Source organism: Oryzias latipes, chromosome 18 (genome assembly GCF_002234675.1).
Source record: "Oryzias latipes chromosome 18, ASM223467v1".
Taxonomy (NCBI): domain Eukaryota; kingdom Metazoa; phylum Chordata; class Actinopteri; order Beloniformes; family Adrianichthyidae; genus Oryzias; species Oryzias latipes.
In genome coordinates this window covers 480,220-496,663 of record NC_019876.2, presented here as the reverse complement: position 1 = coordinate 496,663, position 16,444 = coordinate 480,220, and the positions used below count along the sequence as shown (strand labels likewise).

Here is a 16,444-nt window from a genome sequence, read left to right as displayed (position 1 = left end):
GAGGAGAATGTAGAGGAGGAGAATGTAGAAGAGGAGAACGTAGAGGAGGAGAACGTGGAGGAGGGGAACGTAGAGGAAGAGAACTTGAAGGAGAACGTGGAGGAGGGGAACGTAGAGAAGAACATAGAGGAGGAGAATGTGGAGGAGGAGAACGTCGGGGAGAAGATGCAGGAGGGGAACGTGAAGGAGGAGAACGTAGAGGAAGAGAACGTGGAGGAGGAGAACTTGAAAGAGGGGAACGTGGAGAAGAACGTAGAGGAGAACATGCAGGAGGGGAACGTGGAGGAGGAGAACGTAGAGGAAGAGAACGTGAAGGAGGAGAACGTGGAGGAGAAGATGCAGGGAACGTAGAGGAAGAGAACGTGGAGGAGGAGAACTTGAAAGAGGGGAACGTGGAGAAGAACGTAGAGGAGAACATGCAGGAGGGAAACGTAGAGGAGAACATAGAGGAGGAGAATGTGGAGGAGGAGAACGTAGATGAAGAGAACGTGAAGGAGGAAAACGTGGAGGAAGAGAACGTGAAGGAGGAGAACGTCGGGGAGAAGATGCAGGAGGGGAACGTGAAGGAGGAGAACGTGGAGGAAGAGAACGTAGAGGAAGAGAACTTGAAGGAGAACGTGGAGGAGGAGAACGTAGAGGAGATGAACGTAGAGAAGAACATAGAGGAGGAGAATGTGGAGGAGGAGAACGTAGAGAAGAACATAGAGGAGGAGAACGTAGAGGAAGAGAACGTGAAGGAGGAAAACGTGGAGGAAGAGAACGTGAAGGAGGAGAACGTCGGGGAGAAGATGCAGGAGGGGAACGTGAAGGAGGAGAACGTGGAGGAAGAGAACGTAGAGGAAGAGAACTTGAAAGAGAACGTGAAGGAGGAGAACGTGGAGGAAGAGAACGTAGAGGAAGAGAACTTGAAGGAGAACGTGAAGGAGGAGAACGTGGAGGAAGAGAACGTGAAGGAGGAAAACGTGGAGGAAGAGAACGTGAAGGAGGAGAACGTCGGGGAGAAGATGCAGGAGGGGAACGTGAAGGAGGAGAACGTGGAGGAAGAGAACGTGAAGGAGGAAAACGTGGAGGAAGAGAACGTAGAGGAAGAGAACTTGAAGGAGAACGTGAAGGAGGAGAACGTGGAGGAAGAGAACGTGGAGGAGGAGAATGTAGAGGAGGAGAATGTAGAAGAGGAGAACGTAGAGGAGGAGAACGTGGAGGAGGGGAACGTAGAGGAAGAGAACTTGAAGGAGAACGTGGAGGAGGGGAACGTAGAGAAGAACATAGAGGAGGAGAATGTGGAGGAGGAGAACGTCGGGGAGAAGATGCAGGAGGGGAACGTGAAGGAGGAGAACGTGGAGGAAGAGAACGTGAAGGAGGAAAACGTGGAGGAAGAGAACGTAGAGGAAGAGAACTTGAAGGAGAACGTGAAGGAGGAGAACGTGGAGGAAGAGAACGTGGAGGAGGAGAATGTAGAGGAGGAGAATGTAGAAGAGGAGAACGTAGAGGAGGAGAATGTGGAGGAGGAGAACGTAGAGAAGAACATAGAGGAGGAGAATGTGGAGGAGGAGAACGTAGAGGAAGAGAACGTGAAGGAGGAAAACGTGGAGGAAGAGAACGTGAAGGAGGAGAACGTCGGGGAGAAGATGCAGGAGGGGAACGTGAAGGAGGAGAACGTGGAGGAAGAGAACGTAGAGGAAGAGAACTTGAAAGAGAACGTGAAGGAGGAGAACGTGGAGGAAGAGAACGTAGAGGAAGAGAACTTGAAGGAGAACGTGAAGGAGAACGTGGAGGAGGAGAACGTAGAGGAAGAGAACGTGAAGGAGGAAAACGTGGAGGAAGAGAACGTAGAGGAAGAGAACTTGAAGGAGAACGTGAAGGAGGAGAACGTGGAGGAAGAGAACGTGGAGGAGGAGAATGTAGAGGAAGAGAACGTGAAGGAGGAAAACGTGGAGGAAGAGAACGTGAAGGAGGAGAACGTCGGGGAGAAGATGCAGGAGGGGAACGTGAAGGAGGAGAACGTGGAGGAAGAGAACGTGAAGGAGGAAAACGTGGAGGAAGAGAACGTAGAGGAAGAGAACTTGAAGGAGAACGTGAAGGAGGAGAACGTGGAGGAAGAGAACGTGGAGGAGGAGAATGTAGAGGAGGAGAATGTAGAAGAGGAGAACGTAGAGGAGGAGAACGTGGAGGAGGGGAACGTAGAGGAAGAGAACTTGCAAGAGGGGAACGTGGAGGAGGAGAATGTAGAGGAGGAGAATGTAGAAGAGGAGAACGTAGAGGAGGGGAACATGCAGGAGGGGAACGTGGAGAAGAACGTAGAGGAGGAGAACGTGCAGGAGGGGAACGTGGAGGAGGGGAACGTGGAGGAGGGGAACGTCTGGGATCTGATCATCTGGGAACCCAAAGATCAGGTTCTGCTGAAAACTCAAGAACTTTCCTCAGGCTCAGAGGAGTCCAGCTGCTGATCTGACAGAACCACGGAGAACCTCAGCAGCCTTTGGTGGAACCAAAGCGTTTGGATCTTCCCAAACAGAAGAAAGAAAGAGATGAAGGAAGGGACTGGGAGGAGGAAGATGTGCTGATCTCCTCTGATGAATGTCTGCGTTTGTGCAGGAGGAACCTCCAAAGGAGTCCAGACGTTCTCGCTTACTCCTCGCAGGAACCTCCTCTCAGGATAAACATGGAGAACCTTTAACATCCCTGAAAATGTTCCTGATTTCCCGGGATCATTTGTTCCCGTGAGGAGCGTCTCCTCCTGGGACTGGAGGAGGACTTGGCGGGGCTCCACCACGGAGCGCGGCGTGTTTAACAGCCATTTAATCGCAGCCTGATAGGCTTAATTAGCGCCGCGGCGCCCGTCCCCATCGCCGCCACCGCTCCCCTGAGCCTCATTACCCCGCTCAGTTTCTGCCAGGAGGAAGAGGAGGAGGTGAAGGGAGAACAGGAGCAAGTGAGGAGGAGATCCCCCTCTGGTGGTCAGAACACAAACTGCACCCATCTGTTTAGTTTTTAAACCTTTGGTTCAGTTCTGGTCAAACGCGGTGGTGGGAGGCTGATAATGTGGGAACTTTCTGTGGATGAAGGTCCTCCTTCAGGAGGTGAAGTTCAGACTCAACATGAATACGCACCAGCGGTTTATATACTCGGCGGCCCTGTGGTAGAGTGTCCACCCTGACACTAACAAGTCATGGGTCCAAATCCTCAGATGAATGATTCCAAAGACTCTAAAAATGAGATGAACTCCCCCCCTTCAAAACTCAGCGCAAGGGGTGGGGGGTTAACCACCAAATGGCCCCCAACCCCTCCCCCAGGGGAGAACTTGAACGTTGAGAACGTTCTCCACTGAGATGTGTGACAAAAAACGGGACGACACAATGAAACTGCTAGCTTAGGCGCTACATTAGCTTGGAAACGCTAACAGTGCGACATTTATGCTAGCATGTCAAAAAACGTCTGACGTCATTTTCTAAACCAAAGGTCCGATTGACGGAACCGCTGACACTAAAGCTCCCCCCAGGTCCAGAGACCAGCCGAGTCAGCAGAACCCATGAAGAACCACCACCAGAAAAAGATGCAGGACAACAGAACCTCCGATCGGTCAGGAGAGTCCAAACGGTGAAAAAAACAAAAAGACTAAAGGATAACCAGAACCGAATGCTGACGCGTCAAAGAACCCAGAACCTTCTGCACCAGAACCTCATTCAGGTTCTGTACTGAACATAAAGCCGCAGGCTAACCTGGAGGAAAGGTTCTGTCTTCTCTGTCGCCTCAGGGTTCTGTTCAGAACCAGAACCGAGCGGTGCAATAAAGAACCCGGACTCAGGTGTTGGTAGCGTTTATTTAAAGACCTGACAGGAACGGACCTTCACCAGGAGATCTAAGGCCAGAACCACAGAACTCACAGAAAAGCAGCAGAACTGATCTCTGGTTCTGATAGGACGGTTGATGGTTCTGGTTCCGGCTCGTTTGGTCCCAGCTTTCCTGCGTTTGGCGGGTCCTCCATCTTTCATGGAGACAATAGATGCAAACAGTAGAAAAAATAAATATTTCAGAAAAAGTCTCAGAAGCAAAGCGGTTCTGGTTCTGGTCAGCTGGGTTCAGACTGTCTGAGGGCATCTGGAAGTCTGTGGGGGGGTGAGGTGTCGGCCTCAGCCCTGAACTTCCTGGGAAGCGGGTGGGGGTCGGAGGTGGGGGGCATTAAGGCCGTGTGGTTCAGGAGGCGGTCCAAACGGAAGTCGGCGGGGGGGTCAGGACTGTTCCGGTCCTGGGGCTGATCTGCATTGTAGGCGGGAGAGGGGGTGCCGTATGGGGGCCGGGGGCTAACTGGGTGGGGGTCGGGGGCATTCAGGACTGAGCGGAGTCTGCTCAGCATCTCAGAAAGCTCCTCCCCCTTTGGGGCTGGCAGACAGTTGGTGGGCGGGGCTAAAACGGGCCTGCAGGTCACTCCTGAGAGAAAGTCTCCGCCCACAGCAGCAGCACAGCTGGGGGGGTGGAGGACGGTGGAGGTAGAGTCAGTGTGGGGGGGTGAATGGAGGCGAAAGGAGGGGGAAGGGTAAACAGAAAGTGGGGGGTCATACGAGGAGCTGCTTGTTTTCTCAGAACTGGGGGGGCTGGGATCAGAGCCACAGGAGGGGAGGGGCTGGGTGTGGGGGCCAAGCCCAGCCTTCAGGGGGGGTCTCTTTAGCGTCACAAAGTGGGGGATGGTTGGGCCCTCCCCCAGTAGCGGGGGCTCAGAGGGGCGGGTCTTACTGGGAGACAGGGGGGGCCACTGAGGACAGCCAGCGTCTTTGTGTTTCAAGGGGGGCGGGGTGTTCCTGCTGTGCGGTTGGATGGGACCGGCCCATTTGGGGAGGGGGGGTGCGTCCCTGCACTTGCTGTCTGTATCTGTAGGGGGGGGTGGTATGGTTGGGGAGAGGGGGATTAGTGGGGGGGATAACACCCCACTCCCCCCAGGTCCGGTGCCGTCGGGTTCTGCTTTGGGGGTGGGGGCCCGGCTTGTGTCAGCACCTTCAGTGTCGGCTGCTGTGATTGGTCCGTCCTCGCCGGCGCCTTCCACCTTCTCCACATCCACGTCGCTCTCGCTCTGGATGTCAATGCGGCTCTGGGACCGACCCGCCAGCTCCGGATCGGACCCCTCTGAACCCGGATCCAAAATGTTGGCAGGAAGTTCCCCGACGTCCAGAGCCCGGCCCACGCCGGCCGAGTGCGCCAGAGAGAGGGGGGGGAGGTCGGAGAAGTCGACGGTCTGCTGGCTGCTGAGCGGGCTGCTGCTGGCGCTGTTGTGGGCGGGGCCAGGGCTGCTGTCACTGTCCAGAGTGATGATGACGGGGGGGCTGCGGGGAGAGCGAGCGTTAGAAACAGAACCTTGATGACCACTGCGGGTCAGAACCTCTGTCGCCTCCTGCTGGTTCTGCTGCTCATCTGGATCAGGTGAGTCCAGTCAAAACCTTCAACCACCTGATCCAGCCAATCAGCAGAGACGGGGGGGGGGGTGTCAACAGAGAGGGGGCGGGGTCAGCAGGAGGCGGATGGGCCTGGACGGCGTTTCTTACCTGCTGAGCTGCGTCCTGCGCTGCCGTTTCCTGCGGCGTCTGAGTGGCGTCTGCGTGGAGCTGGCCACGCCCTCGTAGATGATCTCCACGCTGGGACTGCGCTCCTCCCTGGACCTCCTGCTGCAGACAGACAGGAGGAGTTTGGACCTGAGCGTCAGTCAGAACAAACAGTTCTGGTTCTGACAGACCTTCCTGCTGCTGCAATGAGGCGACAGAATCTGCAGAACTTTGCTCAAAGGTTTGTGGCAGACAAAACCTCAGGGCCGTCACATGATTTCCTCACCTCTGGACGCTGTCGGTCGCCCACTTAGACTCCTCCCTCTGGCTCCTCTTCTTCTTCTTCTTCCTTGAATTCTTGCCTCCCTTCGGCCTCCATGACGGGTCTTTGGCGTCGGCGTCCAGATGGCGGCTCTTGTACTTCCGCTTCCCGCCGGGTTTCTCCGCCTGGTGAGGCCGCTCAGCGGGGGAAAGCGTGGGGGTGGGCGGCGTTCGTGGAGGTGGGGAGGAGCAGAGAGGCGACGAGGAGGAGGAGCAGGAAGGAGTGGACACGAGTGAGGAGAGCGGGGACACCTGGGCGCCACGCAGCTCCCAGGTGGGGTCGGGGGAGGAGTCTGAGCTGGAGAGCGGCGAGCAGCGGCGCAGCATGGGGGGGTAAATGGAGCGGTTGGGGTTGCAGAGAGTGCCGCTCTTCCTCCCGCAGCCCCCCCTCTGTGATTTGGTCCTCCTCTCTCTGCATGCAGACTTCCCCTCCCTCGAGGCGCCACCGGGCCCTCGCCATGGGGGCGTGGCCGGGCTGAGCGAGCGCAGAGAACTGCGGCTGCCCTCGGAGCTTCCCGACCACGAGCGAACGCGACAGGCCGCCGCTCCCTCAGAGGTCCTCTGAGCTTCCGGCACCTCCTTGCAGTCGGTGGATGTGGAGGGAGGAGCGGGGGGAGTGCAGGTGGTGGGAGGTGCAGATTTCTCCTCAGGCTCCGCCTCCTTCTTCTGCTCCTCCTCCTCTGAGTCGGAAGACAGCTGGACGAGCTCGGGGGTGCGCTCCGCGATCGGCTTTTTGTATCCCACGATCTCACACTCCTCCCCCTCCTCCTCCCCCGTCCTTGCTGGCTCCTCATTGGGTGGCTCCTGGTGGGCGGGGCTGAATGAGTTGTGCTGAGGCGATGGCTCAGCAGTGGAGTAGGAGGGGCCTGGAGTCTCGTCGTCCCAGCCTGATTGGCTGAGGCAGCTTCCCGACTGGATGACATCATCGCTGGCGCCCAGGGACCGCCCCCCCCTGTCCCCCTCCTCCTCTGAGATGGCGATGACGGAGCTGCTGTTGGAGGAGCTGCTCAGGCCGTCCAGCTCCAGGGTGCCGGGCAGCGGCTCGTACTCCGCCTGCATGTCGTAGCTGTCCATGGCGAGCGGCGAGCGGGCGAAGCTGAGCAGCTCGTGCAGGAAGTGCTCGGTGCGGCCCAGGAGGAAGGGCCGCAGCTCCTCCTCCATGGCGGCGGTGTCGTCCAGGCCGTGGCACGCCATGCGCTCCATGACGATGCGCTGGACGATGTCCACCAAGGTGGCGTGCGCGCCGTACAGCACCTTCAGCTCCCGGCGGACCCAGCGCCGCAGTCTGTTCAGGTGGGCGGGGTTCTGGCGGAAGCTCTCTGCTGTGATGTCACGCTGGCCTTCGAGGCCGGTCACCCCGGCAACGCCGCGGACCCGTATTCCGTGGCGGTAGAGGGTGCGGCGGTAAGCCAGCCTCTGCCTCTTCAGCCGCTGCCTCGCCGCCAGCAGGTTTACGTGGCGCCGGCGAGCGCGCTCACTGGTGGTGCTGAAGTTCAGGAGTGCGGTGGAGGGAGGCGAGGGCGTGACGGGAAGATGGCGGGAGCCGAGGTACCACTCCCACAACCCTGTTCTGTCCTCCGCCGCTCCGGCCCTGGCTGCCCGCTCCCTCCTCCGCCTCCGGGTGGCGGTCTCCCTGCCGTCCTCCGCCTGGTGCCTCCTCAGCATCAGCCGCATGTGGTGGTCGCTCCGCGCCGCCATGGCCGCCACCATGGCGACGGTGGCCGCCACGCTGCTGTGGGGGGGCGCGGGCTGCGGCGTGTACTCCTTGAAGTCGTCCTCGGCGCGGACGGAGTGCAGGATGGAGGAGAAGGGCTGCTTGCAGAGCGGACACTCCGCCTTGTTGTGCGACCACTCCTGGATGCAGGGGAAGCAGAAGCGGTGCAGGCAGCGGTCCAGGTACGCCAGGTTGTTGAAGCGGTCCAGGCAGATGGGGCACTTGGAGTCCGGCGACGTCTCCTCCACCGCTATGGCCGCCCGCAGGGAGGAGGAGGAGGCGGCGGCTGCTTTGTTCTTCCTCCTGCTGCTGGTCCGGGTGGCCCCTCGGGTCTCCACTCCCGGACCATCGCCTCCTCCTGAGGGACCAGCAGCGGCGTTGTCACGGCGACGCAGCTTCATCCTGGTGGGCGCCATCACCTGAGCAACAGAATCAGTACAACCAAACACTCACTTTCTGTTTCACGTTCATGTGACGGCCCAGAAAACTGACCTTTGACCCGTCTGTACATTCAGAACCGGGAACAGCAGCATCTGGATCCGACACTTAAACCGGATCCCGATTGTAACCCTCATAGAAACGGAGGAGGTTCGGTTCTGTTACCATCATGCTGCAGCTCTAAAGAAGCTAGCAGCCGGAAGCTAACACAGAGTTAGCTCCGCTATATCGCACGTGAACTTCAGCTCAGTACACCTCAGAATGTTTGTGTTGTTGTTGTTTTTATAAACAAGGTTGCGTGAAAATCTACACGTACAAAGAAGAAACTGCTATTAAAAATAGAAGGACAGACGGAGAAAAAGCTTCCTCACTAACATGCTAGCTAGTTAGCTCCTAGCTATAGCTAGCTAACCGGTGAAAACGAGCGTCTAAACTATTAAACCGGTTCGGTTTCTAGTTTTTAACCAAACATGTAAACACTGAAACCAGCCTCTAACATGTAACGCCTCTCTCCCGCTACACCGATCTATCTGTGATGACTTAGCATGAAGCTAGCTGCCGGACCTCTGCTGGGGTCTCCGCGGGCTCCGGCTGCTCCTCCGCTGCCTTCCTCCTCCTCTTCCTCCGGGAAGAGCCCCTCGCCGTGAGCGGCATCCGCGAGCGCGGCTCCGCTCCTCCAGGCTCCCAGATTCCGGTTTCGCTTAGAGCCCCGCGATGGACCGAAGCATTGGCGGCGCGTGATCCCGTCCGAACCGAGTTGCACGACACTGGAGAAGAAACACAAGCCGCGGTGCATGATGGGTAGGGGGAAGAACAGCATGAGCTTCTGGTCTGATCACGAAGATCGTGAAATTTACACACGTCCTACTCGTGAACCATCATGAACCGGTTTAATTAAACATGAATTTAAAATCTTAAATGTGATTGGAATTATTTTTCTAACCCATTTTAATTATTAAATCATAATACAGACATTTTATAAAACTTACCATATGCTTCTTTATCCAATCACACCAATCTGAAAATGTTTTGATGCTTAGTGATTACCAAAAGTTCTGGAAGGAGGTCAATACTATGAATAATCGTAAAACTTCATTGCCATCCAACATTGAAGGTGTATGTGGTGTAGATAATGTTGCTGATTTATGGCGAAAACATTATTCTGACCTGCTTAACTCGGTAAAAAGTCGTGCAGTTTCTATTGACAATGTGGATCTTCCTGACACAATGGTGATTTGTGTAAGTGAGATTCAAGATGCAATTTTAAAGATAAAAGAAGACAAAGCCTGTGGTCTAGATGACATCACAGTCGAGCATTTGAAATATTCAAGCTTTAAATTACTGCCCCTGCTGGCCATGTGTTTCACTGGCTTTTAACCCATGGAGTCTTGCCTGATTCAATTCTCTCAGTTGTATTGATTCCCGTCATTAAAGACAAGGCCGCCAGTTTAAATAGTCTGTTGAATTACTGACCTTTCCAGCAACATTTCAAAAAATTTTAGAATATGTTTTATTGACTAGACTCGAAGTGCATCTTTTAACAAGTGAGAATCAATCTGGTTTTAAAAAAAGCCTCGGCACTGATATGTGTATCTACGCGTTACAGGAAATAGTCGGGAAATCCCTGCATCTGAATACATCTGTATGTTTGTGCTTTATTGGTGCCATTAAGGCTTTTGACAGGGTCAACCACCTCAAGCTTTTCCAGAAGCTAATCAATCGAGGAGTGCCCAAATATCTGGTACGATTCCTGGCTTTCTGCTACGCTAATCAAACAATGGTAGTCAAATGGGGCAATGTCTTATCTGAGCCTTTTAATGTAAGCAATGGTGTTCAACAGGGGGGGGGGGGGGGTCCTCTCTCCATTTCTATTCAATGTGTATATTCATGACCTATCCACTAATCTGAATCTGTGCAAAACTGGGTGTGTTGTTGGATGTCTCACCTTTAATCATCTCATGTACGCTGATGACCTTGTCATTTTTAGCCCCTACAGTGCTGGATTACAAACACTTTTAAAAGTTTGTTCTGACTATAGCAGAGACTTTGATATAAACTACAATCCCTCCAAAAGCAAAGTGATGATCGTAAGGACCAAAGACGACAGAAATGTAAACTTTCCTGTTTTTAAGCTTTGTGGAACGCCTCTGGAACAAACCTCATCTATCAAATACTTTGGACATTTCATTACTGATGGTTGGAGGGATGATAGAGACATTCAGAGACAGTACTGTAAACTCTATGCTCAGGCAAACATGCTGATGAGAAAATTCAGTACATGTTCTCTTCAAGTGAAGTGTTCGCTGTTCAGAGCTCACTGCACTCCTCTGTATACGGTCCTCTTTGGTGGAACTATGGACGAGGGACATTCCATAGATTCCTAGTGGCCTATAATGATGCCTTTAGGCTTCTGCTACAGGTGCCCAGGTGGTACAGAGCCAGTCAGCTGTTTGTGGACGCTCACATCCCCACCTGTGAAGCTCTACTGCGTAAGCTAACATACGGCCTTATGGAACGCCTGGAAAAATCTAAGAACTCAGTTATCATGTCTCTGACTGACCCCAAAAGAAGCTCATGCCGCTACACTTCTGCCCTGAGGAAACACTGGATACAGCCATTATACTCTTTTTAATTTTCTTTTAATCTTTCTGTGTGATAACTGTAATTCCTGGTTGTTTATACACTTTTTATGTGGTAAATGGTTCCAATAACACCATCAGTGGTTTACAAATGTTTACAGATGAATTCGACATAATAGAATAATAAAGAGTTTTCCAGCCAAAATCTGACTTTATTTTCCTACCTTTAGTGGTTGATTTTTGTCAAAGTGAAGCTCTGTCTCCAGAGAAGAGTAGAAAAAAACAGCAGAAAGCTGCTACTGCAGAGACCTTAAAATGAGGCGAAGTGAGACTCTGTCCTCCATTCTGCTTTGTGATGACGTTTTCCGTACTGCCCTCTAGCGGCTGATGACAGAACAACAGCTGGTCCCGGAGAAACGTCCGTTTAACGTTCAGCGGTTGTAGTTTAACGTTAGAATCACCGCAAAAAGTGGATCTAATTGTTTTTTAAATATCGAGATTTAACAAAACAAAAACTGGGAAACCCAAGGGAAGCTTTTGATTGGCTGTTCAATTGTTTTACCGCTAGAGGGCGAAATCGAGCCTAAGTCACCAAGACACGGCGCAGAGAAGAGAAAGAGAAGAAGAACCGTAAACAAACCGAGCGGAACGTCAGCTTCACCGTCCGTCCTCCGCGGCTGGAAGGAGATGCAGACGCTCAGCAGACGGACTTTGGACAGGATCCAGTCCACGGTAAAGTCTTCTGACCGGATCTCGCCGGGTTAGCCGGGAGCTAACGGGATTAGCATTTAGCTCATGTAGCGGCTGAGAGAGACGCATAAATCACAGACGTTTCTATAAATTATTTTTGTTTTTAACCAACACATGAGACACAACAACGGTTCTGAAATGTCCAAAAAAGCTTTAAAAAATAAACAACTATCTGGGATTTGCATTTTTATTTTTGAGCTGAAACCGCAGGATATGACGTAAAACTATTTCATGGTTCCGTGTCCCGCAGGTTCTGTTGGCCGTGGTGGTTCTGTCCTGGTCTTATGTGATCTACGCCGGCAGGGTGGCGGCCCAGTGGATGCTGGAGAAAAGGACTGGGGTCCAGAACTGAGGAAGACCTGGATCCTCAGGAGCTGGAGGTCCAGAACCTGCTGGAGACCCAGAACCTGCTGGAGACCCAGAACCTGCTGGAGGCCCAGAACCTGCTGGAGGTCCAGAACCTCCTGCAGAGCCAGAATCTGCTGGAGGCCCAGAACCTGCTGGAGGTCCAGAACCTCCTGCAGACCCAGAATCTGCTGGAGGTGCAACAGGAGAGGATGGAAGACCTGCAGGTTCGGTCCAGCAGAGGGCGCTGTTGACGCCTTTGGTCAGTGCACCGCGTGATTGGATGTTGGACCGTTTCCTGTTGACACAGGAACGCGATACGTACATTACATACGTTGGCAGCGACAAACCAATCAGAGAACGACACGTACCTTATCCACGCCTCCAGTTGGTATATATCACTGGCACGTCGCCAAACGAGCCCTGAACATGGCGCCCGTGAAGAGACAGGCCTACGAGGCGCAGTTCAAGCTCCAGGCCATCAGTTACGCGGTGCTGAACGGGAATCGAGCCGCCGCCAAAGAGTTCCACATCAACGAGTCGATGGTCCGGAAGTGGAGGAAGCAGGAGAGCGAACTGCGCCAAGCCAAGGAGACCAAGCAGAGTTTCCGTGGCAACAAGGCGCGGTGGACGCAGCTGGAGGACCGGCTGGAGGACTGGATCGTGGAGGAACGGGCCGCCGGCAGGAGCGTCTCCACGGTCGCCATCCGGCTGAAGGCCACGGCGATGGCTCAGGACCTGAACATCCAGCACTTCCAGGGCGGCCCGTCGTGGTGCTTCCGCTTCATGAAGAGGCGCCGTCTGTCCATCCGCCAGCGGACCGCCGCGGCGCAGCAGCTGCCGGAGGATTACGACGAAAAGCTGTCCGTCTTCCGGCGCCACTGCTGCAACAAGATGGCCGACCGGAAGGTCCCGCCCCACCGCGTCACCAGCATGGACGAGCTTCCGCTCACGTTCCACGTCCCCATGAAGCGCACGGCGGACGACGTGGAGGCCGGCGCCACGGCGCACGACACGCCTGTGTTCTCTGTGGTGCTGGGTTGTCACGGTAACGGACAGAAACTTCCACCTATGGTCATTTTGAAGAGGAAGACGCTGCCAAAGGAAGCGTTTCCCGCCGGAGTGGTGGTCAGGGCCAATCAGACGGGCCGCATGGACGAGCAGGACATGGGGGTGTGGCTGAGGGAGGTGTACGTGCAAAGGCCCGACGGTCATTCGCACGCCACGCCGTCCCTGTTGGTCTGCGCCTCCACGCACGCCCATCTCGCCGCCGCCACCGCCGAGAACCGAGCGGAGCTGCTGAGCTCGGAGCTGGTCATCATCTCGGCAGGTTTGACGAAGGAGCTCCTACCGCTGGACATGGGCGTGGCCAGAGCGTTCAAGGGGAAGCTGCGAGCGGCGTGGGAGCGATGGGTGACGGACGGCGAACACAGCGGGTGGCAGCGGCGGGCGAGTCACGCCGCCATCTGTGAGTGGGTGCAGAACGCCTGGGCGCAGGTCTCTGCTGTCACCGTCGCTCGAGCCTTCGCCAAAGCCGGCTTCGCCGCCGAACAGACGCCTGGCAGCGACTCCGACACGGATGAGAGGGAAGACGGCGTGCTGGACGGCGAGGAGGCCCGGCAGTTCGGTTCAGACACAGAAGACGAGGACTTTGATGGATTAGTGGGGGAAGACTGACAGATGGAGTCAGACTACTGTCAAAATGAAACGCTCGCTCACCCACGCCGCTGTGCACGCCCCTGTGCACGCCGCTGTGCACGCCCCTGTGCACGCCGCTGTGCACGCCCCTGTGCACGCCGCTGTGCACGCCCCTGTGCACGCCGCTGTGCACGCCGCTGTGCACGCCGCTGTGCACGCCGCTGTGCACGCCGCTGTGCACGCCGCTGTGCACGCCGCTGTAGGATCGGTTTCACGTTTACTATGTCTGTTCGTGAACTTTCTCTCTTTTGAACTTGGAACAATAAAATAATGACGACACGTTTATGTCTGTGGAGGTAAAACTAAAGAAATATGAAAAATCGTTGTAACGTCATTTATTCAAACTGGCGCCGCAGCAGAACTCCGCCCACTTTAGTCCAGCGTTAGCTTCCATGTCTCCATCAACCTGTGACAGACGCAGACCTTCTGTTTTGACCTCATTCAATGCCTGCTGCTCGGTTCTGCTCTTCTGCGGTGCAGCGTTTACACCATTAGCTGTTGCCTAGCAACAACAAACCAGCTGAAAAGGTGGGGGGGGGGGGTCGCTGTCCTCATTCAGTAATTGTTTCAGCAGTTATGGTAACAAATCTACAGCGGTGACATCAGTAAAGGTGAGTTCTGCTGCAGCTGAATGAGCCTCAGCCGCTGTTTCAGGACTCAAACCTGTGACACCCCCCCCCCCCCCCCCCGCATGTGTGTTTGACTCAGAGGTCAGAAACAAAGACAGACGTTTCCACATGAATCTAAAGTCTTTTTTTTAATGTCTGTGTGGTTCAGAACGTCGTCTCTGAGCAAACGCTTCATTTGAACACGTGTGACCCCCCCCCCCCCCACAGTGAAGTCACTGTTCTGTTACCTGTTACAGGCTGTACGTTTACGTCGACTCTACGTCTTCATGTTTTCTCATCTTTATTGGAGTCAAATCTGTTTCACTCTCTGGGTTCTGCTGCTCCTTTAGCCTGATACTGATGATGATGATGAAGATCCCCCCCCCCCCCCCTCACAGGCTGTCTACCCCCCCAGCAGAGGAATCAGCTGGTAAAGCTTCCTCTGGAGGGCTGCACTGGAATCAAAGTGAGGATGTAATGACGTCATTGACCAGCAGGGGGAGTAGAGATCCGCACACAGCTGGACGGTTTAACGGAGAAATCCGGTTTACCGTCAAATGTCTCTGTGGTTTCAGGTTCATGAAAAGCTTTTAGTTTTTCTGACTTTATTCATCTTTTTCAAATAATTCTGCATCTTTGTGTCCAACAGGATTTTTCAGTTTTGTTGTTTTTTCATCCATCATTAAATAAAGTTAAGTTCTTTTAACAAATCATTTCATCTGATTTTCATTAAAAACGTTTTTCTGTCACTTAGTTTCTGACTATTTGCAAACAAATCGTTTCATCTAAATCCTGGTCGTTTGTTGTTCTGTAAATGTTTCCATCATAAATAAAGTTGGTTGATGGATTATGGGGGTGAAATGCTGTTTTCTGCTCCTCTAATGTATTCTGTAACTAAAAGCCCCCCCCCTCGGGTCATTGTTGCAGCTTCTCCTTCATGATCCTCAGATGTGGAAATGTGGGCGAGCGAGCCTGAGCTTCAGCAGGAGAGAGAGCAGCACGCATTCATCTGCAGCTCTTCAAACGCCGGAGCGAGTCGTGTCATCTGTGATTAAAACCCAGCTCTGCCTTCAGAACAGCCTGGATCCGTCTGCAGGCGGTTCTGGGCGGTTCTGCTCATGAACCCAGAGATCATTACCATCACTGAAGCTTTCAGGCAGCGAAATGAAGCAGCTGAGCCGCTTTCTGCTTCAAACTGCTTCACTTTATGGCCGTAGCAGAAATAAATGTGTTTCTTAAAATGAAAATTCAGAAAAAAGAAAAACATTCCTAAAACAAACTTTTTAACGTGAAAACAACAAATCTTTCTGTCCGACAATCCGGCTCCAGAAAACCAACAACTATCCACAAACTTCAATAAAACCGTCAGTCTGGTCGTTTTCCTGGTTTTGAAATAAACATTTCACGTCGACACGTTTGTGAAGCTCAAACAGACGTGTTCCCGTGAACAGCAGAGCGTCGTCTGCATACGTCACATTCAGAGGAAGGCAGCTGGGAAAGTCTAAAAGATTCTGACGAGGGACGATAGATCAAGGGTTACAGTCCAGATTTTGGGACAATGTGGATTCAGAAACACATTTTAAAGATCAATACTTTACATATTTATGTGTGTTTGACCAGAACCCATTTCTCCTCCTGTCTGTCTGTTTTCTGCATCTGCAGGTCAGATCCAGTCTTTCTCCAGAGACAAACAGGGAAACATGTTTTGGGGGGGGCGGCCTCCTCTGAAGAGGCGGCGGGGGGGGTCAGTGTTTGAGGGGCGCCGTCTCCTGCAGCTGCTCTGCTCTGTAAAGATCTCATGCAGATGAGGAAACGTCTCTTCATCACCCAGCAGAACCTCGGACCGGTTCAGTCCAGAAAAGTCCGTTTAGTTTGGGCTGAAATCCAGATTTACTGTCAGTTTATCCAAAGTCACCGTTGAAAACCTCTAAAACGTCTGAACTTGATTCAAACCTGTTTCTACGACTCATGAACTCTTTTCTGGAACAGACCAAACTCAAGATTCATGAATCTTTTCAGGCACAGAAAGACAGAAAAAGAAAATCTGGTTGTTATTTTACTGACATTAAAATCACTCAAACAGTGAATAACTGGAGAAACTGAAGTTAAGACACAAAACAGGAAAAGAAATGACTTTGTTGAGCATTAAATGACATTTCAAGATTTGGACTCAAACTGACAGAAAACATTTATTTCTATTCTCTAATTTATCTCTTTTCTCTCATTGGATGGACTGAAATCTGCAGAAATGAGGGCAAATCAACCTCCTCTTTACTGTTGCCATGAAGACCTGTCTGTTGGGGGGGGGTTAAGACAGCAGGGTAAAGGGGGAGGAGCCAGAATTTTCTGAATTTAACTTATTTTTCTTAGCTTCTCACTGTAAGCTTGTAAATATTTTTCTTATTCTGGTCACGTGTTCCTCATTTCTAACAGTCGGCTGCAGCGAGGAGCGTGCACGTT

The 16,444-nt window shown here is 53.2% G+C and overlaps 2 protein-coding genes across 3 annotated transcripts; one reads left to right on the top strand and one right to left on the bottom strand.

The window, feature by feature from the left end:
- Positions 1-3,801: 3,801 nt before the first annotated feature.
- On the bottom strand, positions 3,802-8,827 carry LOC111949311 (E3 ubiquitin-protein ligase Topors-like). Of its 2 annotated transcripts, none has more exons than XM_023966337.1 (4): positions 8,569-8,827; positions 5,818-7,985; positions 5,535-5,651; positions 3,802-5,315 (listed from the first exon to the last, which is right to left on the bottom strand). In XM_023966337.1, exons 1-4 carry the CDS (start codon positions 8,656-8,658, stop codon positions 4,070-4,072), a joined length of 3,621 nt encoding a protein of 1,206 aa, XP_023822105.1. In that variant the 5' UTR covers positions 8,659-8,827; the 3' UTR covers positions 3,802-4,069. The 2 variants fall into 2 exon arrangements, with proteins under 2 accessions (XP_023822105.1, XP_023822104.1); XM_023966336.1 differs by having other exon boundaries at positions 5,535-5,654; positions 8,569-8,826.
- A 2,158-nt stretch (positions 8,828-10,985) lies between these two features.
- On the top strand, positions 10,986-14,832 carry LOC101155639 (pogo transposable element derived with KRAB domain). Its single transcript, XM_023965871.1, has 2 exons — positions 10,986-11,315; positions 11,584-14,832. The coding sequence occupies exon 2, from the start codon at positions 12,108-12,110 to the stop codon at positions 13,353-13,355; it is 1,248 nt and encodes a 415-aa protein (XP_023821639.1). The 5' UTR covers positions 10,986-11,315; positions 11,584-12,107; the 3' UTR covers positions 13,356-14,832.
- Positions 14,833-16,444: the final 1,612 nt, after the last annotated feature.

Coding starts and splice junctions, on each gene's coding strand:
- LOC111949311 (XM_023966336.1), bottom strand. CDS start 8,658: ATGCCGCTCACGGCGAGGGGCTCTTCCCGGAGGAAGAGGAGGAGGAAG. Junction 7,986..8,568: donor CCGCGGAGACCCCAGCAGAG/GTCCGGCAGCTA, acceptor TCTGTTGCTCAG/GTGATGGCGCCCACCAGGAT. Junction 5,655..5,817: donor GCGACCGACAGCGTCCAGAG/GTGAGGAAATCA, acceptor GTCTGTCTGCAG/CAGGAGGTCCAGGGAGGAGC.
- LOC101155639 (XM_023965871.1), top strand. CDS start 12,108: ATGGCGCCCGTGAAGAGACAGGCCTACGAGGCGCAGTTCAAGCTCCAG.